General features: G+C 38.3%; 1 protein-coding gene across 3 annotated transcripts in view; it reads left to right on the forward strand.

The window, feature by feature from the left end:
• Cep128 (centrosomal protein 128) overlaps window positions 1-26,671 on the forward strand; it is a 342,449-nt gene that overhangs the window by 307,199 nt on the left and 8,579 nt on the right. For all 3 annotated transcript variants that reach the window (XM_076921486.1, XM_076921487.1, XM_076921489.1), the window contains 3 exons: window positions 8,127-8,204; window positions 11,483-11,596; window positions 22,372-22,480. In XM_076921486.1, the coding sequence (XP_076777601.1) occupies window positions 8,127-8,204; window positions 11,483-11,596; window positions 22,372-22,480 (301 nt within the window). The remainder of the gene's footprint in view (window positions 1-8,126; window positions 8,205-11,482; window positions 11,597-22,371; window positions 22,481-26,671) is intronic.

Raw genomic sequence — 26,671 nt, forward strand, 5'->3', positions numbered from 1 at the left:
CCCACCCCTGTAAAAAGCCATGTGTGGTAAGCATTGTAAGCACACACTTAGAATCCTTGTGCTGAGGAGGTAGAAACATGAAGATCCCTTAGGCCTAATTGGTTGTCCAACATGACAAAATAAGTGTGTCCCAAGTCCCAGTGAGAGACCCTGTTTCAATAATAATAATGATGATAACTCCTGAGGAACAATACTCAAAGTGTGTCTGTGGCCTCCATGTGTACATATAAGCATCTCACACATACCTACATGTACGCACACAGACATGAGGAAAGTGTACACTAGGATTGCACCGGAAGTCATGGTATGCATGCTAAAGTTGCTGGAGGTAGGGGGTTCGCACAAAAATACCAGTCAGTTTACTCTTTCGATATACCCAGAATATAAATGGAACCAAAGACTGTGTCTACTTTATTGATAAAAGGGTTGACATGTGGCGAAGCCCATGTAACAAGCTTTTAGCATCAGATGATAGGCATATACATGGTTTCTACACATTCTTGCCTTTCTATGTGCTTGGAAATACTCATTTTATTCCGACATGGGGGCAGTTTCATGAATTTGTATACTTTTCCATAACACAGTCGTAAGTCAAGACATGTTTGAAATATATTAGTGGGTACATCAGAGAGTCACACGCAGCAGGATGGAAGAAGCAGCTGTTCTATTGCCTTCAGAGGCTGTGTGAATGATATCCGTAGCTTTTGAGGTTGTGGAAGCTGTCGTCTGCTTAATTAATAGACTTCAAAAGGTTTTATCTGTTAGCCAAAAATGCTGATTCTGACACAGAGGTGGGCGAGGAGGGTAGCTCAAACCCCAGACAAGGTGCATGTGGCATATAATCCAATTACTTTACCTAAAATTCAAATAATCAAGAATACAGTTTGGCCTCACAGATCAAAGATAACAGATGACAGAAACATGGATTTTAACCAAATGTAGATATTTTTAAAGAATTACATTGGCTCTGTGTTCCCCTATGTTTACAATTTTAGTGCTTTATTAATTATCTTATTAATATATATTCAAATGTTTAGAAATTGGACTCAGGAGGATTTACCATAGAATTGTCCTTTATTTTTATTAGCAAAAAAAAACCTAAACACTGTTAATTCATTTCTAAATCTCAGCTAATTATACTATAGGACAATTTAGATATTAATTTAATAATGAAATATCAGTCCTTAAGGTATAAATGTTGTATTTATCTTGTTTTAGAAATTGATGTCTTTTGTATAATTTTAACATGAAGAATTAACTCAAATATTTATGTATCTACAGCTAAGTAAATGGATTTAAAGTTTAAAAACTGTATTTTTTATTCAAATTCAAATTATACTATATATATATATGATACATATTCACACACATACATACACTTGAAACTTGTTAATATGAAAGCAAGTTTGATAAGGCAGGAGTTTAGGATAAGCAATGTTATCAACAGGATGAACTGAAAGCACATACTATCATCTTCATTTGTAACTTCATTAAAACAAGTTTTGTATTATTTTATCATGAAGAAACATACTAAGTAAGATATTATATATTGCGAACAATGTTCTTTAAATCTAATTATAAGAGTACTTACTAAATAAAAAGTGACAGAAATGTTCAGTTGCTTGGGGTATGTAAATGTCAGTGACTTTGAAGACTAGTGTCATCCGCCATTGTTAAAGTTCCCATGAATATGTTCTCAGATGATGTGACAAAGTTTATCATTTCAAATTCTTAGCTCAGGAGTGATATGGTCCTATTCTTTAATCAGTGTGGGGAGTTTTGGATGTAATGTCTGCTTTTCTCTGTTATTTTTGAAAGACTCTGTATGTCCCGAGGCCATAATTACTCAAATTTGATTCTAGAATAAACTATATCTTATGCTCTGAGGGGTGGGGGTGGGGGAGAGAATGCTCGCTTGATGAAAAAGTGGTCGCAAAATAGATAGGTGAGTATAGTGTGTTCAGAATGTAGGTCTCATTATTCTTTTATATTTTAAAATAATGTTTATATAATGGCAAGTGCTTTTCTGAAAACAACTAGCTTCTCCATTGCACTTTTTGATCCGTCTTTATTTGCTGTAATTACAGATTGTCGTTCAACACTTCTCTGCTATACAGAAGTTACTAGAGTTGCTAGTGCTTCAGTTCAGCATATATACATACACACACAGGACTTTTGGAAAATACTTGACTAATTTCAATGAACTTTCATATCCACTCTTAGTTGATACTACAGCTGCTGGTGGTGGGTATAGGATAATAAAGACTGCCATGATTTAATCCCCATTTTCAAAATAAAACCCTGTGGTTTAGAAGGACAGGGCTGAGTGATGTTCCCCAAACCACAAAATCTATGTTTCCCGGAACGTTGAGTTCTGTCAGTAAAGGCTGGCGACTTCAGTCACCCCCGCCCCACACACACCATTGTTCAGTTTTCCTCCCTCCTGAGTACATTTTAGTTTTAATGTTAAGAACTAGGATTATTTGTATTGAATAGCTTGTAGGCTTCCCTTGTTGAGAAGCTGTAAATGCCCACCATATTGTTCAGCACACAGAGGAAACTATGGGCAATCCACATTTGCTTTCATAGGTTCTTCATAGAAGGGCATGGCAAGAACAATGTTTACAGAGTCAGGCTGGACTCTTTCCAGCAGAGAGACACATTTCTTCATCCCCTGTCTTCTCACCATTCACTTCATTCTTAGTGTTTTTTTCATCAAGAAAACTAAAACCCTTCAAACCACTCACTTGGAAAGAACCCTGTGTCTTTTGTATGCTAATAAAAAGGTAATAGGATCTGGAATGAGAGATTTGTGTTGGAGATAGTATTTTTTCTGTTTTATAAAATAATTATTCATTCCTTAAGAATTTTAAACATAACTGTATACAATAGACTTTGATTATCACTTATTCCTTACTTCATCTTCTTCTAGACTTCTTCTGTCTTTTCCTCTCCCAGCTTCAGGTCATCTTCCAAGTCTTTGTTGTTTGTTTGCTCTATAACTCACTGAATATAGTATTCCCTATGTGTGTGGGGACACCATCTCGGGGTAACACCCCCGTAGAAAACCAACTCTCCCTCTATCACTGCATCAATTACCAGTAGTTGCTTAGCTAGGGGATAGGCTATTGTGAGCCTGTCCCATATCTATGCTGGAATGTTGGCTGGTTTTATCTGATGTGGGGCTTATATGGCATCTACAGCTGTTACAAGCTCATAGATGCAGTGGCCTCATCATGTCCAGAAGACACATGTTCACAGCGCTACTCCCCATCCTTCAACCATGATAATCTGTACACTTTCCTCCTCTACAACGTTCTCCGAGCCTTGGGCAGAGGGAGTCTGATACAGATGTCTCATTGAGGGCTAAGCAATCTCCAGTCAACCTTTCTCCTTGACTGGTTGTGGGTCTCTGTATTAACTGCAATTCACTACAAAAAAACAATCTTTTCTGACGAGGTGTGTGACCTGTACTAATCCGTGTGTGTAAGGTGAGGGCAGTTTAGTGCTATGACCATTTAACAAAATAGCAGTTGTGAGTTCTCTCTAGGGCCTAGGGCCTCTCCAGTTACTGGCTCTTGGCCAGGTTTATAGTGGCAGATGTAATACAGAGACTGGCATTTGGAAGAACCAACACAGCTTTCTTCATTGAGCGTTATGTTTGCAACACATCATTAGCAGCACCAGGGTTTGCAGGCCCGGTCTCTGTATAAATGGAGGATTCTCTTCATTTTGGAGGAACCAACACGGCTTTCTTCATGAGGCCTCATGAAGGATATGCAGCAGCAGCACCAGGCTTTGCAGGCCTGTTCTCTGCTACTGTTCGGGTTGGTTCCAGGGAGTGTTAGACAGTTTGGATAAAAACAGGCCCTTTGAATGCCAATCCAGCTGTGCTGGATGGAGTCCCCGTCAGTGGAAGGCGTACAGTTCAGCCTTTATGTGATCTCACCGTCCTTTCCGTGGACGGTGTTTACTCAGGTCTTTTCACCACCGTTCAGTCATTTGTCAGGAAAGTTTAGCAGTAGATTTCTTTCCAAATGAAATAGAATTGCATTTTTGAACCCAAATAAATTGCTTCATAACCTTGTTTATTTAACATGTATGGTGTGCCAGAAATGTACACAAAGTCTTAAAAATATAGACATTTTTCTCTGTATCATCTAGACCTCAAAACAGATGTGATTTCAATACCAGTCTGAACAAAATTATATTTGTTATATGTTATCTATTAGTAAAACTAAATAGATGTGCCTCTTTACAAAGCGAAGTATGTACAGCCTATGGTCAAATTTGTCCCGTCAGTTTTCTCCACAGGAGACAGGATCTAAGATTTGTAATGCATTCAGCCCTTTAATTTCTAATTGATGCCTCTTATGCTGTCATATGATATTATTCAATTACCTTCTGGTCTGAAACAAAGGAAGATCTAAGAGAACAGTTCTTTAGGCCAGCTCAAGCTGCTCGGCTCCATACAAGTCAGATGTGTTGAAACATTGGAAGAGTAAAGCTGGCAGCTCGTGCTTTGCCTTTGTTGACAGACAGGCGAACACAACTGTAAGCAGGCAAGCCACGGGGCTCATGGGCAGGATTTCTAAATCCCAGTTACCTCTATCACTTGCTTATACTCTGGGGAGAAAATAAAACAAACGACAGACTTTTGTTGGGCATTTAATAAAGATACATGAGTTTATTAGAATGTCGAGAGCATCGGAACGGTGTTTGTCTTTGCTCCGTCAACATTTATTTGAAGAAACTCTTGTGAGGCAATGTCTGTGCCCTAGTCCCACACATTCTGATATCCAGACTCCTTTGTCTGTGGGGGTGTGTCTGCCTATCTTTTTGGCTGCTGTGCATATGCACGTATATTTAGATACACATGGTCCTGAGCATAAACTCCCAGGCCCTAGCAAGATGAAATTCTTCATGACTTCCTCTTAAAGCTCCTCAGACCAAAACAATCCCATCAAGAACACACCTTCAGAGCTTGACTGAAAAGTGTTGATGGCTGGAAAGGGTTTGGAAATAAAGGCAGCCACAATTACAGCTTCTGGATAGTTTCCATGCCTTGTTAGCTTATTGTTACATACATGTGGAGGGGTATTTTGTTTGTTTGTTTGTTTGGGCAGTGAGAACATTGCCATTTCTTCATTCAGGCTGCTGGAGTTTGCTACTAGTTTTGCTACTGTGTGACTGTCGGTAGTTGCTGATACTCACTGGCCCTTCGTGGCGTCATCTGTGTAATATATTCACAGTATTATGTCTACACTGCATGTGATGGTGTGGCGAGTACGGAGCAGATTAAAATGTAACTTGAGATTGAATTTACAGGTAAATTATATTTTTTGGTGTAGTCTTTCATTACGTTTCTAAAGAGGGCTGGGATTAACCAGTGCCTCTAGGCCATAAGAGTACAGCTCCCTTAGCGTCTGCAGGAGTGTAGAGATATGTATGGTGGACTCCTATAATTCATCACTGAGCAGTCTCCATTGTTCTAAATGTACCATGGTGACTGTTCCCGGGTGTACAGCCGGCTTCAGCAGAGAGCCGCCTTCTGTTTTGCAATGGAAACACTGGAAGTACTCACTTGGTCCTCCAGCATGGCTTTAAGTTTACAGTCCTCTTGTCTCCACTTCCCAACTGCTGAGGTTACAGCAGGTTATGCCGCTGTGTTCTTTGAACATCTGATGTGTTTTAAAGAATTGAATTAACCATGTCATTTGCTAGAACTATATATGAAATACAGTTGAAAATTTGGTCTGTAGATTACTAATGAGGACTTCTCCACACCCTTTAAACTATTGGGCAACATTAACACACACACATGTGCACACACACACGTGCACACACATGCACAATTGAAGCAACCTGCAACATGGTTTGCCTGAGTCTACATGTAGAATCTTTGAAACCTTAACAGGTTTATTATTGGAGGCTTTGTCTGTCTGTCATAGCACTATTAGAGAAGAATGAAAGTCAAACTGAAATGGTGTGTAATATAAGATCCAGTTGCATAATTCTAGTCTATGAAATGTTTCATAGGAAAAAATAACGGAATTAAAGCAAGGTTTTATACCAAAGTAATGGTTTTTAGCTGAGAGAGAGAGAGAGAGAGAGAGAGAGAGAGAGAGAGAGAGAGAGAGGGGATAATTCCTAAAGGTGAAATCTTATGAGACCCTCAGGCCCTGTGGCCTGGCCTAATAGCTTTCATAACTTCTACTGTTACAAGTACCCTAGAAGTCAGTATTTGTGCATGGCATTTTTTTTTTTTTGAATTTTTTTTTTTTTTTTTAGAAATTCACTTGTTTCTTTGCATAGGTTTTTTTTTTTTCTTAAAAAAAAATCTTATGTATATGCATTGTTCTCACTGCCCTCCCTGATAATTAAGAAGTCCTTTCAAACAAAGGGAAGAAGGAAGAAAGAGAAGAAGAGAAACCCACAATAATACAAATGTTAAGCAGAAGGAACAAAATACTAACTCCTTTAAATAGACCCTGAAACAGAATACTTTAACTTGGAACAGTACAAAACAAGTTCCTGTTCAAAATGGCAGCAACCTCATTTGCTTTGCTCTCTAAAACCAAGTCACCAAATACGCTCATACAGAATGGAAGCATTGGTTTGTATATCATAAACCCAGAAAGCATCTGTAACTCCAAGTCACAGAACACTAAAGAAGTCATATAGAACTAAGAAGAGGAAAAGCGAAGCCCGCATGCCTGTCAAGGAGATAGTAACGGAAAGTAAGCATTGTTCGCTCTGCAGAATTCCAACTAGCCTTTGGTTGGACTCGTTAGTGCAATTACTGAAGAAAGGGGAGGTGCAAAGAGGTCAATTGAAAGAGTACTGATCAAACCCATCCATCCCATTACTTTCTTGTTTTCATCCATCACCATGTTCAGGGCCTGTGGGAAATAGAAAGTGCATGCCCTGGAAAAGAGCCTTGGTGCAGAGAGTACAGAACCTCTGGTGGGGATCAAGCATGGAGACTTAGTGGAAGTGTTTCTCTTCTCAGAAAGTTCACAATCTACGCATACATCAGAACCCACCCAACCCCCATAAAGCCAGATGACCACATGATTTGTCTGTAGATATCACTTGAACTAATTACTGATGAGCCTGTGTTGGTGAATATCAAGCCCTAAAATCCTACAGCCTAACAAAGTTAAAATTGTTTTACTCACATGAAACCCAACATAGTGGGCAGCTCTCACTTGTCCTAGAGTTCTGGAGCATATGGCCCTAGACATCCTCGGGACAGCCACTGCAATGAAAGAGCATGGGAATCTAACCGCTAAGTACTGAGACACCACCAGCCCCATTGTTCATTAAAGGAGTCAGACATCACAGGGTGGCCACTAACTTATCTGCAGCTCTAAGATGTATGCTCTGATTTTTACATTGCCTGCAGGTTTCGTTTTAACTAAAATCAATTTCAAATTCAAAAGCGAACACTGGTTACCAGTGTATACGCCATCTTTGGTTCAAGGCTGTTCTAACCACTGAGCCTCTGGGAGGTAGTAATAATTCCTAGATCATTCCCTCTTGACAGTTATATTGGTGGGTGTCACAGGACCAGCTATTCAATGGTTTTGTAATAAATCATTGATGTATAATCAACAGTCTCGTGCCTCCCTCACAAATGTTTGAATTCAGACATTTCTTCTGTCTTCTGAGAACTGCTTTGCATTTGCTTTTTGCCTAAGAATAATTGTCAAGAACTCTTTTCTTCCTAATAACAACATTTGAGAGTGTCTAATATGTTTCATAGAAACGTAACTGCAAACTCATCTTCTTCTCACTATTACCTGGTGGTTAATTTCTGGTGTTCACTGAAGCAATTTTTGTAAATTAATGAAAATATGAAATGCTCTATAGAAAATCTCATAGCATGTCAGTTGAAAGCAAATTATCTAGGAAGCCTGTTAAAAGAGTCAGGTTGGCAAATGTGTCTCATATATTTTGTGAAAGGATATAATTCTGATTTAAAGATCTATTGAAAATACTTATTCTTATTTGACTACAAATGGATAGTTTAATCTGCTGGTGGTGTGTCTTTCAGTATTTAGATTCTGAGAATTTTAATTTTTGTTTGAGTTCCCTTATGGTTTGTCTGGTTCTTTTCCTAGAGTACCCGAGTGGCCTTGGACCATCTGGAGTCTGTGCCTGAGAAACTGAGCCTGCTAGAGGATTTCAAAGACTTCAGAGTGAGGAAGAGTTGGCTTGTCTCTTTCGTTATTTTTGTCTGAGTTAGAATGCTTGACATCTTCCTGATGTACAAGGAAATATGTGGGAAGGGGAAGAAGTTCTGGAAAACACTGGGGACTTTTAACAGTGCTACCTTACCACAGTTCACTGACATTTGTGAAATCAGGACTGAATATAGCCACACTTTTGTATTAATATAACATAGGAAAATAGAAACATTTATCTTACCATTAGAAATGTTCTTCTTCCTGTAAGCTGTAATGATAATTTAGAAGATCCTAAGAATTTGGGGGAGGGGGTGTGATACATTCAGTGAGAACAGTAAAACAGAGGTACGTTCTGTTTTAGAGAAACCACATTTCATGGTTATTCCTCTACTGTGGCATGTGAAATCAAGTTCATAATAGTTTAGAGTTCATTTCTTCACATGACCCCTGAGGTTTGCAGATGTACAGTATAGCCATAGCAAGTAATAGCTTATTATAGTATCAACATACTAGATATAAATAAAAGATCAAAGCTAAATTGACACAGAACTCACGATGTGACCATGTTGCCTCTTATTTCAAATTGGCCTTAAAAATTACTAAAATTATGACTCATATTTAGATTCCCTTTGAATAGAGCATGGCATTTGATTATATAGTTAAGCAGGAAATGTCAGCAAGCAACAACATGGGTGTGTTGTCATCACCAATATGATACAGATCTTATACAAAAATACAACGATTATTTTTGATGAGTCGATAACAGTTTTTCAGCATGATCCAAGAGTGGTTTGACACATCCTGAAACCAGACAGTTGCAGATAGGGTAAAACAAGCGTTCCTTGTTATGTTACTAAAGTGTTGATTCTCTCTCAAGATGGGAATTGTATTTACAGTTCCAATCCCTGTCAGTTAGGACACCAGCATACAGGACCATGCTATTTCCTTTCTCCTTCACATGACCCGCTGTGAAGAGTGTTTTACCACTATTCACCATCCTTACTTTTCTTTCCTCTGTAGGAATAAAGGTCACTCAGATGAATGGAGGATGGGCAAGAATCAGATGTAATCTTAGACACAAGCCTGTAGAGTTAGGCTTCCAGGAACAGCTCACGCGTCCCCAAGTGCTCTTCCTGAACACAGTGCTTATGAGTGTAACTCAGAGTCACGTTCTCTCACCAGAAGGTCTATTATTGTTACTCCAAGTCCTGCAATTGTCTGTAAGCTTGGCTTATACATGTACAGACTACAATATGAGGATACACTTACATTGAATTTTTCTGGAAGAATATGTTCTCAAGTTTAGAATTCTACTTTCTAATTCATTAAAAGTAAAACCTGTATCCTGAAAAGGAACATAATTGCTACTTATTTTTGTTATCAGACATACCAAGCATTTTTATAATTATAATATAGATATTATTTCACAGTGTAGCAAACAGCAAAATATATTGTATTTTTTAATATCCAGAGAGATATTTTCCCTATTTTAACATAAGAGGAAATTGAAGCTTACTGTATGTAAGTTAGCTTTAAGTGAGATCTAATTTGTCTCTTCTTCTCACTATTGGCTCTATCTTGAAACCCAGTCTCCATGTCATGTGTACCACAAAGCCATTTATATAGTTTAAAATAGCTCATTTAAATCACTTTCCTGCAATAACTAGATATAGCCTTTAAATGAAAATATAGAAATCCCCCATATTATTAAACATGGATTATATTTACATGTGTACACATATATACATGTACATATTTGTATGTCTGCCAAATATTAAATGTCTAGATGGTTATCATAGCTAATTGCCATGTTCTTTCGTTTCCCTGAAAATGAAGCAACAATTTAAAAAAGAAGTTCCTAAACATGTTCCTTTCTAAATTTCTTTGTTCTCTAAATTTATATGATTATAATGACTAATTAAATATTAAATTAAAAAGTGCATGCAATTTATGCATACATATCAGGTACTTGTAACTATCTATAACTCAGTATAATGTAAACAAGAATTCAAAGAACCATGTGTTCATCTAAGTTCAAGTTCTTGCCCCAGATGGCTGAATGTCTCAGCAAATACTTAATGTAAATTGAAGGACATAAATGCTGTCATCTGTCTGGGTCCTTTCCATGGTACCACCACCAATATATATGCAGATATGTACTTTTCAAGTGTACTTGTTGATAGTCCCATAGTTATGACTGCATAGAAACTCTGTCCTATTTTGATATGCTTGACTTTATCCTTGTTTGAGTGTGGTGTATCCTCTCACCCTCCTCCTGGCTATTCCTCTTCTTTTAACCCCATTTTGGGAAGGAAAAAAAGAAATACGGATGTCTGTCATCTGTATTTATATATCACTTACTTGATACGGTGGGAAGGATATGGCACTGGGTTCCAACCAAAGTCTGTCCCAGATCACCTAGCTCTGGCCAGAGCATTCATAACTTCATGGACCTCTGGCTTTCTTCCCTTTTTGTCATGAAAGTGAAAGCTTTGGAACTGGAACAGTTCTCCTCCCTGTTAGAACCATCAGTGAGATGAAGGTTCTTTGAGAGTATTTCATACTCACCTACCATACATGATTGTACACACCGAAACCATTAACCCTCATTTTCTTCTAAGTTGTCCCCAAATATTAAATGTCTAAATGGTTATCACAGCTAATTGCCATGTTCCTTCTTTCCCCTGAAAATGAAGGGAAGATTAAAAAGAAAAGAAGTTTCTGAACATGTTGCTTTCTTAATTTCTTTGCTCTCTGAATTTATTCATGACTATGATTATGAAGAGTAATTAAATATTTAATTTAAAAATGTATGCAATCCATGCCCCTTTCCCAGCTGCGGAGCAATTGGTAGTTGTTAGCAGTTGGAGTGGGTCCGTTTTCTCTAAGACTATCACACCTATATTATCACTGTGGCCAAGTACAGTGTGGTCATTTTCCTCATTTTCTTGGTCAGCCATTTTTTCCTATATGTATCTTTCTAAATATTCATTGCAGTTACCTTCCCATATGTCAGTATTTTCTTACCCTAATTTCAATCCCTGGGTTTTTTTTTTTTTTTTATTTTATGACTGTGAATACATTGTCGCTCTCTTCAGACACACCAGAAGAGGGCATCAGATCCCATTATAGATGGTTGTGAGCCATCATATGGTTGTTGGAAATTAAACTCAGGACCACGGGAAGAGTAGCCAGTGCTCTCAGCTGCTGAGACGTCTCTCCAGCCCCTTCAATCACTGAGTTTTCTTTCATCCACTAATTTCCAACCATTTGTTGCTTTTTTTTCCCAGGGTTCCTCCAGCTTATCTGAGAAAACTGATGGCAGATATTCTAAATACAGTCTTCACGGAGATTCTGTTCAACAGCGCCGAGATGACACCAGGCACAGAATCAAGAGCTTTAGGGTAATATTCCTCACATTTGGGGGGAGGGGCTCAGGGTGCTTGGATCATTAACCATCCTTAAGTCCATAAACCTAAGAAGCAACCACAACAGGGTTTGTGTCGTTTCCCAAGGGGTGCTTGGGAAAGAAAAGATTCCATTTGATATATAAAATAATTTTTCCAATTCCATAAGCATATGCAAAGATGGTGCTTTTTAAACTTTTCAATCCATGAGTCCATGCTGTTGTTATGATAGCATGTTGTCTATCTATGGAAATCCTGGGCTGGCAAAACCCTGGTCACTTGGTCAAAGATATTGTAAATGATTGCTCAACTTCATGGATAAAACAAACAGCTCTCAGCATTCAGGTCCCCTTGAGGTCCTGTGCTATTAGTCTGTAGCCTTGGCATATCTAGGTACTCTCTTAGGTGGGCAAATTCCACACTAGGACTTCTGATGCATAAGTGTAACCAGCACATAGATGCTTGAGAACATTTGATTGTTTGACCAAAAGTGTACTGTTCCCAAATTCTGCCCCCGTACCCACTGAGGGCAGACAGTTAAACCCAGTTGTCCCTGAATGATCTTAACCCAGAACCAAGTATCTTGACTTGAACATTGTGGCATTCAGCAGGGTAATTTTTGTTGCAGGAGCTATATTATGCATTATAGGATGGTTGACAACATCCCTAATATCTAATGAGTTTAGCATCCCCCTTGGTGCCAGTAGCACACCCACACCCAAATTGTGATACCCAAAAGGATCTCCAGGAATTACCATATAACTCCTGCATGGCCAAATTACTATCCCAACACACACACACACACACACACACACACACACACACACACACACACACACAGAGAGAGAGAGAGAGAGAGAGAGAGAGAGAGAGAGAGAGAGAGAGAGAGAGAGAGAGAGACAGAGAGAGAGACAGAGACAGAGACAGAGACAGAGAGAGACAGAGAGAGACAGAGAGAGAGAATGTTGATTCAGAGAGAATCCATCTATAGTCGGAGGTGTACTTATATTACAAAAGTGTCTAACTTACATACTTGAATATTAATGAAGTTTCATTATACTGTATGTATTCACTTACTGCAGCCACATAATTATTCCTAAGGTGCCTCCTTCTCCTACCATAATTGTATAGAATACCCAGTGGACAGAGAGAGATGGAGTTCATTTCCAAAAACCCTCCTGAGCTTACTTGGGCTGCATTATTGATGCCTCCACAAGTGAGAGAATTTCTCATGATTCTGTTACTTTTTAACCAATTTTAAAGTTAAAATTATTAGCTCTGGCGGTAACCTTTTTGTCTCATATGACAATTTTTAAATCATCTTCCAACATTCCTGTAGAGTCCCATACATTCTGAATTATTCATTTCTCCTCCAATAGAATATGATATGTAGGCAGTGGGAGTTAGTAATAATTACTAATTATTGAGGATGTTAGAACAGACTCTTACAGGTATTGCATGCTTTTTATGAAGTCATGCCTACTCCTTAAAGGCAATGTCATATTAATGTTATTTGTCCTCCTATATTACTGAACAAAGGAAGGTTACAGAGTAGTCAAATGTTTCAATCAGTATTTAAAACTAAGTCTACTTAGATGCAGAAGTCTATGTTCTTGGCCACTGTGCTATTGCAGAATATGTTTAGACTTCATATCACTCACAGTCACAGAATGTAGGACTATATTTTTAATGTGTTGTAAAAGTTTTCTCCAAAACCACATGATTCCATTGCATAGCCTATTACCAGTTTAACAGAGGTCTAGATATACATTAAACATTTAAAACATTATTTCCCAATGCAGCATGATTTGCTACCCGGTGAATCTGTGCTATCTAGTGGTGTCAAACTGTTGTAAATCAGTGCAATTTTCATAATGGCATTTGGCAAAGGCATGAATGTTTAACATGTGCAGCAAGTAACTGCATATTTCTGGGTAAAGTTGTGTTTGCAGCTGAAAGCGAAACCAGGCCTGTGTCTGAGCAGGGTTAAACTTTGGAAATATAAGGAAATCAACTTGAAAATTTTGGAAATAGATGATATAAATACAGCAGAGGCCTACAGCATCTACTGTCCCATGGCCATGTTCCTGAATTAATCCTCTGTAAACATCTTCATGTATTTATCCATTCTTATGGTGAATATATAGATCACCACCAAATTCAGCAGATGCCTACCCTAAATAATGCAATAGCCTGTTTTGTGAGACTCTCTTGCCAGTTATGGACACCAGTCGTCATTTTGGCAATAAATTATTTAAAGAGACTGAAAGAAGTAGCCTGTGCTAGTTAGATTTTAGTCAACTTGACACAAATAAGACTCACTTGACAAGAGGGAAACTTAATTGAGAAAATTCCTGTCCTGACTAGTTTTATGTCAACTTGACACAAGCTAGAGTCATCAGAAAGGAGGGGACCTCAATTGTAAAAAAGACTCCATCAAATCTGTAGACTCTTGGCAAGCCTATAGAACATTTACTTAATTAATGATTGATGTGGAGGGTTCAGCTCATCATAGGTGGGGCTCTCCCTTTGTTGCTGGTCCTAGGTTCTTTCCTTTCTTTTTTTTCTTTGTACTTCATTAATTAATTTCTTCATTCAGTTTACATCCCAGTTGCAACCCCCCATGGTCAGTGAAGTGCCTGCTATGTAAACATGAGGTTCTGAGTTTGAATCCCTGGTGCTCACATGTACACAGGTCCTGGGTTCTTTAAGAAAGCGGGCTAGGCAAGCCAGTAAGCAGAGCCCCTCCATGGCCTCTGCGACAACTCCTCTGTCCGGATTCCTTTCCTGCTTGAGTTCCTGCCCTAACTTCCCTCAGTGACTTTTACCTGGAAGTGTAAGAGAAAATCAACCCATTCCTCTCAAAGCTGCTTGAACCTAACTGAGATACAGGCAGTTCTGGAGCCTTTACTGGAATACAGCCACACTCATTCAGTACATGTTATCTAGGGTTGCTGTTGTGCCTCACTGTAGGGTTGTGTTGTACAGTGGGAACAGTATGTCCCATAAATCCTAAAGTATTTACCATTGACTTTCTGTTTAAAAAAAAAAATTCCTAACTAGAAAAAGGGAAACTTCATTCTAGTCTCTCTTCCCTTAGACACTGTAAACTGTTTTTCTTTGTCAATGAAATAAGTACTAACCAAGCTTTTTGGAAAGTCATTCCTCTCATGGTTCACATTGTGTGTTATCTATGTACCTGGAGTGTTTTTAGGCACACGTGTTTTTGTTGTGTGTTGTCTGTGCCTAGAATGTTTCTAGGCTCACATGACTTAAATTAGCGAGCCCTTGGGAAGCTTCCCTTTTCATTGGAACTCAGAGTGTTCCCATTTGTTATTCAGTTGAGTCTAGATTTTAATGAACATTAGATTTACTAATATATTTCAAACCCATAGCAATTTAAATCCTTCTATAAACAGTGATGGTCCAGATGAACGGTGAAAGATACATCAAAGGGCTCCCAATCAACTTTATCTGGGATTTAGGACAGAAGTATTGAGTTTTGTGAAAGATGCTTGAAGTGACAAGGTGCACGGAAGAGGTTTGCTCACGTCTTAATTTGGAAGAAGTTGTTTGTTAGCATTTCATTTGCAGAATCCGGTATTGCTGTTAACCAATAAGTGTTGGGATGGCAGGACCATGTTGGAATCTGGCTTCTCTCATGTTCTTGCTGCTGTGTAGGGAAACTGCAGCATCTCGAGTGAGCATTCCCTTGCAGAGAAAGAAGTGTGAGCAGGAAGTAGGCAAGTCAGATTCTCATGTGGGCCAGGGCCAGAGCTCCTCTCCTGTTTACTCCTGTGACAACCGACAGTATAAAAGTGATCCAGCTTCTAGAAACCTGTGGAGAGGTTGAGCAGCCCCATGTGCCCCATGTTAAGAGCATGACGTAATATAAAAATATGATAATATAATAATGTGCTAAGCTGACCAAGCTAACTGAACAGGGCCTGGTCTCAACGTTTATATTTAGAATTCAACTCAAAGCCGAGTCCGGCACACTCTCCCTGATTCTCTGTAGACAACAGAAGCATTTCACGACCTCTTTTCCATCCAGCCTAATTGAGTTTCTGTAGGAAATGCAGTCTTCCTTGCTGTCCCGCTGTCCCAGCTGTTTCAAATAGAACAGAATGTCCACAGCGAGCCAGTAACACAGCATCACTAATCTGAATTCACAGAGGATCTTGGTTTGCCCGGGAAAAAAAAAAAAAAAAAAAAAAAAAAAACAACAACAACAAAAAAAAACCCTAAACTCCATTCATTACCTTTATCCATACTAAATATATGGTTTTAATTAGCATTGAGATTTTTTGGTAAAATCATAGAAGGCATACCCCTTTTCCTGTTCTTCCTCTTTCTGAAAAGAAAACCATGTGGTTTTTTTTTTTTTTTTTTTTCCACCTACTAGCTAAAGAGTTGGTGTGCAGCTCCTATTTGAAGAAGCAGATGTTTTACAGGATTAGAGGAGTGAGGTGACAGAGTGTTGATAATGGCTTTCGGAGGGAAAGGCATTACGAAGGGAAGGCAGTTTGCCGAAGCCCTTCATAGTGTTTGCTCGATGTAAGCATGTGTGTGATATAAGTCCCTGGGCTTGCTCCTGGAAGTCATTTTCCCCTCATTGAATCTCTCTAATTTGTTTATGCCTCGCTCGTAGCAATTAATGGCATTCAGCACTTTTCCCAGGTCAGCTATTTTTGACTTAAATCTGCAACACCAGCTTCTAAAACATGCTGTGCACAACTCCTAGTGTAATTCAAGACTGTAGGTGATGCATAAACATTTCCGTTTTCATACTCGAAAATATATCACTGGTGTGTGATTCATGCAATTTCCTGGACATTGCCTGGGAACAGTGGGAGCAACCATGAGAGAGGATAAGGCAGCAGTGAGCCTGTTATCCCTGTTATGCCATCCTTAGCCACCTTTTCTCATCTTTGATGAGAAAATAAATGTAAATTGCTATGCAAGTATAGCACTATGCTTCCCTCAACCCAACCAACGAGTCACGCTTTGAAGAGCCTTACGCGGGGTGGAGGTAAGATGTTACGAATAGAGTATAATAGCGTAAATGTAAGAAGATGGTGAGGATGCAGCACCGCCCTTGGCTGTGTGGCCTGCCATTTTAGCCCAGATGCTGTCTGCCTTCGTTTTGACACCAGAATAAAGAGACAGCATACATAATAAGTTGGTGATTGTGTTCTAAGTTCAGCCAGTGTAAAAGCCTAACAAAAGTCTAATTGGTATTTTTCCCCCAATAATACTTGTGTGAACCATCCCAAACTTTGTTTGAAAATCAAATCATGTGGAAAATGAATCATTTTATTCCTTTAACTTCATCAGGACTTACACGCTGCTATGTTCAACTACTAGATTTTATCTTGCTTTTTAAAAGCTAAACAAAAGATTTTGTTTTGTTTTTAACAATCCAAATTGAACTGGGATGTTTTTTCCTAATCTGAAAACAGCTATGGATCAGAAGTGATAACTCAATCAAACATATTAATTTCTTTTATCCTACAGCTTTATTCTACATACCCTGGTTTTCTTGGTATGGAATATAAAATTTTATACAACTGTCAATAAGGAAACAATGCTTACTAATACAGATAGAAAACTTGCTAAAGAGCCATCAAATGGTCATATCTGGCACAGTCTTTTCTTTTTTTTTTTTTTTTGAGAGTTCCATACAGTGTGCTTTGACCACATTCAGCTCCGCCCTACTATCCCAAGCTAGCCCACCCTTCCCAGCCCATTCACTGAGTCCAGTTTGAAGAGAAGTATTAGTCTGTTACTCTAGGGATGAACGTTGCTTGAGGTTTACAGTATTGTTTAGATTTCCAATAGAAAAAAATGGCCTGCATAGTAGGGAATTCTTCTGTTCAGATCAGCACACATGATAAAGTATTAGTGGTGAAGGGACTTAGAGGTGGTCTTGTTCACCCCTGAAATATAGCTGACCGGAATGGCTCTCCCCATGAGTCCCACACTTACACCATGGAAGCAGAAGGATCGCAAGTTCAGAGCAGCCTATGCCACAGACTTTTTCAACAAGGAAGGGGAGAAGAGGATGAAAGGAAACTTGAAGCTGCAAAACAACATCCTATGTGCCGGCATCGACAGTGAGCAGAGTTTAATTTCAGAGTGTCATACAGTGCTGTCATCCCCTCACTACAGGGGACACTGCAAGGAATGGAGGATTGTGGGTGCATGGTGGAAAGATGAGCTGCGTTGATAATCAAAGATCCACCCTAGTGAGTAAAGTCAGAAATAGGAGAAGTCAAAATTGAGAGGTGAAGCGCAAACGTAAGGTGAACTGTCCAGTTTGGACTTTCCAGTGAGAATGCAGTTTACGGAGGAAGACATTGAAGCTCTTTGGAATGCCGACAAAGTAACAGGCCTTCATGCCGGGTTGGGAATAGAGAGAGTGTGCATTATTTGACAAAAGAAGTTTAAGAAAACATCCTTCCACAGATCCAGAAATACATCCTTTTTTTTCCCCCTTTTTCTCCAAGGGAGGAGATTGATAAAAACTTTAAAATTAAATGTATCACTTATAAACATTGAACTAACTGTACTCCTGGAAGAGAAGTATTTGGTGTGCATTGTTACATATTAATCATGACATATCACTTTAGCAGAGGAACTGAGTCAAGTTGGAACAGCTTTTAAGAAACCACTTACAATGTGAGTTATGAAAGAGAAGTGGACGAAGCCCAGGGAAAATACTAGAAAAATGCAAGTCCTTTCATCCATTGAGCTGCTGCAGAAAGCTCTAGCTAACTGGGTTATTCAGACTTAAGACGGCAATAAAAACAGGCCCTTGTTTTAAGGATAAAAGAATTGTTAAAAAGCAGAAGCTGAGACTGCTAACATTGCAAAGCATCTTCATTTTTAATAAGTATTTTTTTTCTTGGCACTAAAGTAATAGCACTAGAGTAATAGATGGGAATTAAAAAGAAGCGTTTAGTTTTTGATCACCTTGTAAACTATGTCTAAACTGAGAGTCCACAGATGGAGCGGCAACATGGGCGAGCAGGAGCAGTCCAGGGAAGGGAAGCACTCTTCATGCTCCAGCACAGAGAGCGTCCAAAGGACGTGTGAAGTACTTTTCTTTTGAAATTCAAATTTGACTAGTTCATTTTGCTGTTTCTGTTTCAAGATGATATACATGATTTTGACAATTTTTAAAAAGATTTTGTTTTTTTATTTTGTTAGTGTGTGTGTGTGTGTGTGTGTGTGAGAGAGAGAGAGAGAGAGAGAGAGAGAGAGAGAGAGAGAGAGAGAGTCCATGAAAGCCAGAAGAAGCTCTGAATCTGGGGTTATAGGGGGTTGTGAGCCACAGGCCCAGAGAATTAAATTTACGTCCAAACTCTCAACTGCTGGGTCATCCCTTTAGCTCCCTCTATTTTAAAGGCATGAAATGTTCAAACTTAAAAGTGTACTTAAATCTCCATAGTTCTCACATGCACAGAAGGAAACTAAGGACACTCTAGTCTCTCGTAAGCCCTGTGAAGGGAAGGGGTGTCATGTCCAACTGAGCACCAGAACACTTGCAGCAACAACTTCCAGCAGAACCATAAACTGCAGCCTGGATTCACAAACATCATGATTTTCCTTTCCTTCTTCTCTTATAATTGACGCTGTTGGCAGACGAATCCGTGAAGTCTAGAGCAGCAGCAGCTGACTACAGCTACCTGACACCTCCAGACCAGTCCCCCAGTGACAGCTCAAGTACATCTCGAGCATTCCCCAGAATAGACTACATGTTCTGGGTGATAAAAGTCATTTCGGAACTTTTATGATTGAAATTATAAATGTCATCTACAATGAGATGAAAGCAAAAATGAGCACCAGAAAGCTGCTTAGGAAATACCCAAATACTTAGAAATTAAACATCACATCATACTTGCACCTGACCCATGACAGCCCAAGGAAGCAAGGCAAAGGAAGTTGTAAGTATTCATCTGTATTAAAGTGAAAACACACATTACTGAAATCTGTGGGATCAACAACTTCAATGGCATGTGGAAAATGTGCCATCCGGTGATCTCACTTCCAGGAAATTAAAACATGACAAGCCTTTTGTAGCAATGGGTCTGTCACACAGCTTGCTTAGATTAGGAAACACATCTTGAAGTAAATTGTAAGTATAGATAATAGAGTGTAAATAAAACTATGGTATACAGATGATGATGATGGAGAACATACTCTCACATATGGTAATACTAGGAGAAGCAGGAGGTTGGTGGAAATGTGTAATAGAGACAGTCCTTGTAATATGCAGTGACTTGGGGAACAAGAGGGAAACAAGAGTCTATTTATTTAAGTGTGTGTGTGTGTGTGTGTGTGTGTGTGTGTGTGTGTGTACTTTTAAACTTTTTTTGAACTTTTTGTTCATTTACATTTAACATATAATATCTTTGACCAAAACCAAAAGCTGGGGAAAGTGGTCCTGAGAACAGCAGTGAACGTATCGGGCAGTAATGTTCTGTGAGGCCTCACTGGATGACACACTGTAATTATGACATCTCCGTGGATCACCTTACCCACAGTTGCTTGACATGGAATCGTCATCATTCTTGATTCCTTTCTCCAGACACCAGTTATCCTTAGCCAGTCCTTTGTTAGGTGTTTTAGATAATAGGCCCACCTCATTGTCATCCTTCTTTTTATAAAATGTTATTGTATTCAAGTGATATTGAAGAAATTTAATCTTGAGGTTGGAGAGGTAGCTCAGTGTTTAAGAGCACTGACTGCTCTTCCAGAGGTCCTGAGTTCAATTCCCAGCACCCACATGGTGGCTCACAACCCTCTGTAATGGGATCCGATGCCGCTTTCTGCTGTGTCTGAAGACAGCGACAGTGTACTCATATTAAATAAATAAATTAATAAATTAATTAATAAGAAAAAAAAGAAAAGAAATTTAATCTTGGAACCAGCAAGATGGCTCAATGGGTTGAGGCCTTTGTTCTGGCCTGAGTCCAGTCTTCAGATTTTACAAAGATAGAAGGTGAGAACCAGACCTGTCTTCCAGCCTCTACACACAGCAGCAAATGCTTGCACCTATGCGTGCACACAAATAATTTAATTTGAAAAATTAAAACCTCAAATCATAAATGTAGCTTCTGGCCACCCCTAGAATTTGGCAGGGTGAGAATGCTGCAGCCTTGAGGCCCTTTTTCTTCCCTACCTCAAGCACACTGAGTCCTCTCAACTCCCTCCACATTGCTTCGTCCTCGCTGCCTTCCCTGGTGCCATCGTTTAACTATACTCAAATCATTCTTGACCATCATCTCCAAGGGTCATCATCCTTGACCTCAACTGTCTTGTCTTTCTTACTGCTCTTTACTGTCCTTAGAGTACTTATTGTGCTTCTAGTCACACCATGCTTCATGCAGTTTATTCGTTCAATGATTCCTTTCTCCTTTGGAAACCTTAAAGTTTACTGATCATATGCCCCAATAATCTTATTTGTTATTGGCCCAGCCTATAGTACACCCCAACCCCAATTATTCTGAATGAATGGGCGGGGTGGAGAGCAAAAAACAATAACAAGTAATTTGAAAAGAATCATTTAAAAAAATTGCAGTTTCACTATTTATTTTTTTTGTTGTTTTTTTTATTTTATATTTTATTTACATTTCAGATGCCATCCCTTTTCCCCATTTCCCCTCCCTAGAAAGTCCGATCCCATTCCCCCTCCTCCTTTTTGCTTTTATACATTTTTTTAAAAATGTTAATCAAAGGCTTTATAAGTTTGGTAATGCTCAATCAGAAGAGTAACCCCAATACCCAACCTAGATATATCAACTATCTTTGACTGGTGGAGACATATTTCACTATTTATTTAAGCATATCAAAGTATTTATTTTTAGTCAATTTAAATAATGAAATGGTTTAAAGTTGTCATGTAATAGTTGAGAAAGACACATTTATGCAACATAAGAAGAAAGGGAACTATTATGTATATTTTTAAATAAATATTTGTTGGATTGTATAATTATATTAATAATACAGAAAGCAGTCTGGTAAATTTTATTTTAAACATCAAATTGTTTTAATTCACACAAGATTTCTACCTAAGAATTTTTCATAAGGGACAGACCTATGTATGGAAAAGATTACATATTTAAATGTATTTCTTACAGTGCTATTTATGGAAGCAAAATCCTGGACACCATCTAAATGCCAAGGAAAATAATGGCTCAGTAAAGCACAATGTGCCCACTGGCTAGTGTCTAGGTAACACTGAAGTTGTAGATTGGGATATGATGACTTTCAAATGTTTGCAACTAAATACAAAGAACATGAGATTTGACAAACATGTCTCTATTTTTTTTTTTTTTTTTTTTTTTTTTTTTTTTTGGTTTTTTTTCGAGACAGGGTTTCTCTGTGTAGCCCTTGGCTGTCCTGGAACTCACTCTGTAGACCAGGCTGGCCTCGAACTTAGAAATCCGCCTGCCTCTGCCTCCCAGGTGCTGGGATTAAAGGCGTGTGCCACCACTGCCCGGCGACAAACATGTCTCTAAAGCCTGCTTATGTGATGGAGTAAGGGGAGGACTGGAAAGAAACGTGCTTCATGACAATGAGTGATTTCTGTTTCATATATGACCCTTAGCACATGTGTTTTATTGTATGCAATGATCGTTATCACTAACCCATGTGTGTGCAGTGTAGCTTGCATAGTAAGGTCCAGTTCACAGTCAGTACTTTTACATGACTCTCTTTCCATGTGTTCTGTGATCATGGAACTGAAGTGTGCTGCTCTTTCTCAGGACGACAGGCCCTTTTCTGCCGGTTCCCACGCTCATGGCCTAGATCACTCCTCCTCTTGGCAGGACCACAGTCGCTTCCTGTCTAGTCCACAGTTTTCACACTTTAACTGTAAGTAATAAAGTCTTCTACCAGTTATTAAATTGGATTATTTTTAAAATGTAACTCATGGGGAAATTAAAGTTTAAGGCCAGTACATGATAGTAATATTCATGCTAAAGTCTGAGAACTGTTCCATTATGAATCATAAAAAAAAATCCCCCAAGAACAGTTCTGATATTACCTAACTTACTGAAAAACATGGAATTCCTTTTTAGATCTCAAAGTTTTTAAAGAAAACTTAAAGTAAATCATCCATAATAAAAAAAAAAAAATTAAACCCATTTTTTTTTGGTCTAAAGGTTGTTAAACTGCAGATGAACACATAAAGAAAGTTATTTTGTAGTAAAATGAAAATCATCAAAATAGGAAGATGTTTTTATGTATGACTATTCAGAAATATTTATTTGTACAAAGAATAAGGATACATGCATAACTACACACTAAATTTCACTGTTTATCCCTATTACAACAGTAAAATGATGTAGTGGTTCACCAGGCCAGGATCCAGTTACACCATGCATTTCCTCCTGTCCTTGTTCCCATGGTCTAGGATCTATGCATTATACCATCAGAGGCCATCAGCTATGGCTTTAAAGATGTTTTCTATTTTAATACCCCAACTCAATACAATTTTTAAATAAATATTAGGATAATAAATATATAGATGGATTTTTATAATGTGAATGACTTTTGTTGACTGCTTTTCTATCCCCTTGACCACAGATTAAACTGAATGAATGAGTGATGCCTGCTCTGCTAACCATAGCCTCCCACATAATACTTAAATCATATTAAAAGCCCAATTAATGTTCAATTAAATTAGGTAGATGAATATACAAGTCTTTTTTTGAAGTCTACTTTTATCTAAGCTACTGGGATTCAAATATTATTTAATAGATTCTAATTTGCATAATAATTTAGTTCTTCAATTTATCATGGGCCTGGAGGGTTATACATTAAATTTGATAATTCTGTCATTTAAAATAGCTAGTCTGCTATAAAATAATATACCAAAATAAGTCTTAAAAGAAGTAGGTCAAATCCAAAGGTGATATCTCTCATTTTTGCTTATTTATATTCATGGATTCATTTAATAAATATTTATCAGATTCAGACAAATGGTTTGGTTTTTATTATATCATAATTATTTCATTGCAAAAGGTAAGCATTTTTTTCTTTCCCATCTTAATCATTTTACCAAGTGATTTTTGTATCTCTGTAAATTCTCTGCTATTCTGATGTTGTAGCCACTCTTCAGTTTGAATTGCATTTCAAGTTGGATATGGCGTTGCAGAATCTGGTGTATTTACAGGGCAGGATTTGTGTCTTTCACATTAAGCAATGTAAAAGTTTGCTCAGGTTACCATTGACCAGTAAGGAAGGAAGTGACTGCCTCAAAACATTACAAGTCATACCTGCTGGTACCCTGAGAACTTGAGATAGAAGGACCAGGACTCAAGCAGAGCAGCCATTTTCTACTGCCACTTTGTTTTGCTAAAATGCCTCCTAAAAGGAAATGCTTAGAAGACATGAAGTAGGAATATCAAAGTTATGGGAATTATATTTAGTATTATAAAGGCATTCAAAGAGACTGTGTTTCCTTTTGATTGTACCATTTTGTGACCATCCTTGATTGTTTTTCTAACTAAGATATAGTTCTTGTGGGCAGACATGGGTTTCTATTCAAATGTAGTGGTTCAAAAGTCAATAAAATTAATAACTATAGCAAAAGTTAACCTTGCAATATAGTCTGAATGAAGAAATATTTTGTCATTGCCTGTGTTGTAGGATGTAAGAAATTTATTTGAATTCCTCCAATGATTAATTGAGCCTTTTGTTTTACTCTTTTTATTGACAAGTTTATATTTATAATTTTCTTACCGTGGTTATCCACACTTTCTCAATACTTTTCAAAATGTATTTATCACTGTCGGAATACTTCTGTTTTTGTAGCAGATTGGTTCAACTTAGAGAAATTGTCCTTTAATTTCTCCTTTTATTATATCCCCAAAATTCAAAATTACCAAGCCCCACAGAGTAGAGCAGAGCCTCTATCAAATAAGATAATTAGAGATGTCCCCAGACCAGAAAAGATTCTGGAACCAGAGTCTAAGAAGAGGGAATGCAGGGTAAACAATTTCATGATTATAGAATATTCTTGACATGAGAATCAAGAAAACTAGACACATGGGAAATAAAATCTAGAAAAACACAAAGTAAAACAAGTGTGGCCAGGGGAAAGAATGGGACAGTAGAAGAGAAAAGATGAGGTTTTAATTTTCTTCAACAACATCAACATGTTGGTAATCAAAGGACATGGCTTGAACCTGAAAATAGACACTCAGACAGAATTACTAATTTAACAGGCTGGCAAGCCATGGATGGGTAAGATTCTGCACAGAGCCTTACAATGCACTAAGACATAAGTGCATCACTTTTCATAATGCATATTCCATGACTGGTAAGGAAGGCATTCTTGTCAGAATGACCTAAGACAGGCGCAGTCTTGTTTATGAAATAAAAAACAGGGAGAGGTAGAGAGCTTTTGGGGCTGCTTGGCAAGAATATGACATAGGCCAAGAACAAGGAAATGGGCTGCTTGGCAGGAATATGACATTGGCCAAGGACAAGGAAGTGGGTTTCTGGCAGGAATCTGACATTAGGCTAGAACAAAGAAGTAATTTCAGGCAGGAATCTAAATTTTAGGCTAGAACAAAGAAGTAGTCTTTAGACATGAAAATGACCTTGGGCTAGGACAGGTAAGTAGGCTCAGATACTTTGGTCATCCTGATAAGCCCTTAGAAACAGTGATCACTCATGGGAGTGTTCATGTAATTGGGTTTAATGCCTTTCTTTTTCTTTGATTATTTGAATTTATTGTCTTGCTTTTCTTTGACTGTTTGCATCTATTGTATTGCTAGACCCTCAGCCTAGTACTAACCTTAATACATGCATGTAATTAAAATGATATAAAAGCATACAGGAGGAGGTGGGATGGGATAGGTGGTTCTAGGGAGGAGAAATGGAGAAAGGGAATGACATCTGTATTGTAAATAAATAAAATATCCAATAAAAAAAATTAAAAGAAAAAAAAAGAAAACCAAGAACTGGCAAGATGGTTCAAGTAGGTGAAGTCACTTGCCAAACCTGCGTTCAATCCCTGGGACTCACATGATGGATACAAAGAAGAGCTGCTCACAAGCTGTGCATTGACCTCCGTGTGCATACCATGACATGTACATATGTGTTTCTCTCTCTCCCCCTCTCTCTGTCCACCTCTCTCTCTCTCTCTCTCTCTCTCTCTCTCTCTCTCTCTCTCTCTCTCTCTCTCTCATAATTTACAAATTTACAATTCAGGGAGGAGCTGGAGAGATGGGTTAATGTTTAAGAGTACTAGCATCTACACTGTGGCTTATGCCTGCAATGCCACTTCCAAAGATCCAGTTATCTTCTGCAGACACCAAGAGTACACATGGTACATAGACCTATATACAGGCAAAGCACCCATACACATAAATAGTACTCATAAATACACAGAAACTAGTAATAATAATTTTGAAACAAACTTTTAAAACTCAATTCAAAGTGGACAAGACATGGATCATGTATTTAGGGAGCAAAGAGAGCATGCAAGCCTGGAATGAAAGGGCTTGTCTAAAAAGTCCATGATGCATGTGACAGCCAGATACTTTCCTCTATGTTTTCTGACACTTTTCTTTCCTGTGCCTTCTTCTTTACCCCTTGCTTTTATGGAAATACAATGAGGAGAAGAAGGTAAATGTCTCTGATCTTTGTATCCCTGAAAATGGAATCTTCCACTGACACTCAATTGAGCCGTTGGCTGACTATAAAATTCTATGATTGGCCAGCTACAAAATTCCAAGTTGAGAATGATTTTCCTTATGAGGGCATTGAAAAAAATATTTCTCTAAATCCAAGATCATTGTTAAAAATCATGAATATTTTACTCCCATCTTTTGAAGTTTTCTGTTTTCTCCACCCCCTTCTCTTCTGTGTACTCTTTCCCTTTCCACTCCTGGCCTGGGAACCTTGGAGGAAGTCTATCCGTGAATCCCAGGGCGTTTGTGGTTCAGTGTTATTCATTCTTCCATATTCCGGATTGGTGAGCCTGTAAATGGGCACTCATTTCCCTTCTTTTATTGGAAATAGTTTTTCTCATGCAATCTATCCTGATTATGG

The sequence above is a fragment of the Arvicanthis niloticus genome, chromosome 23 (assembly GCF_011762505.2).
Source record: "Arvicanthis niloticus isolate mArvNil1 chromosome 23, mArvNil1.pat.X, whole genome shotgun sequence".
NCBI classification, from domain to species: domain Eukaryota; kingdom Metazoa; phylum Chordata; class Mammalia; order Rodentia; family Muridae; genus Arvicanthis; species Arvicanthis niloticus.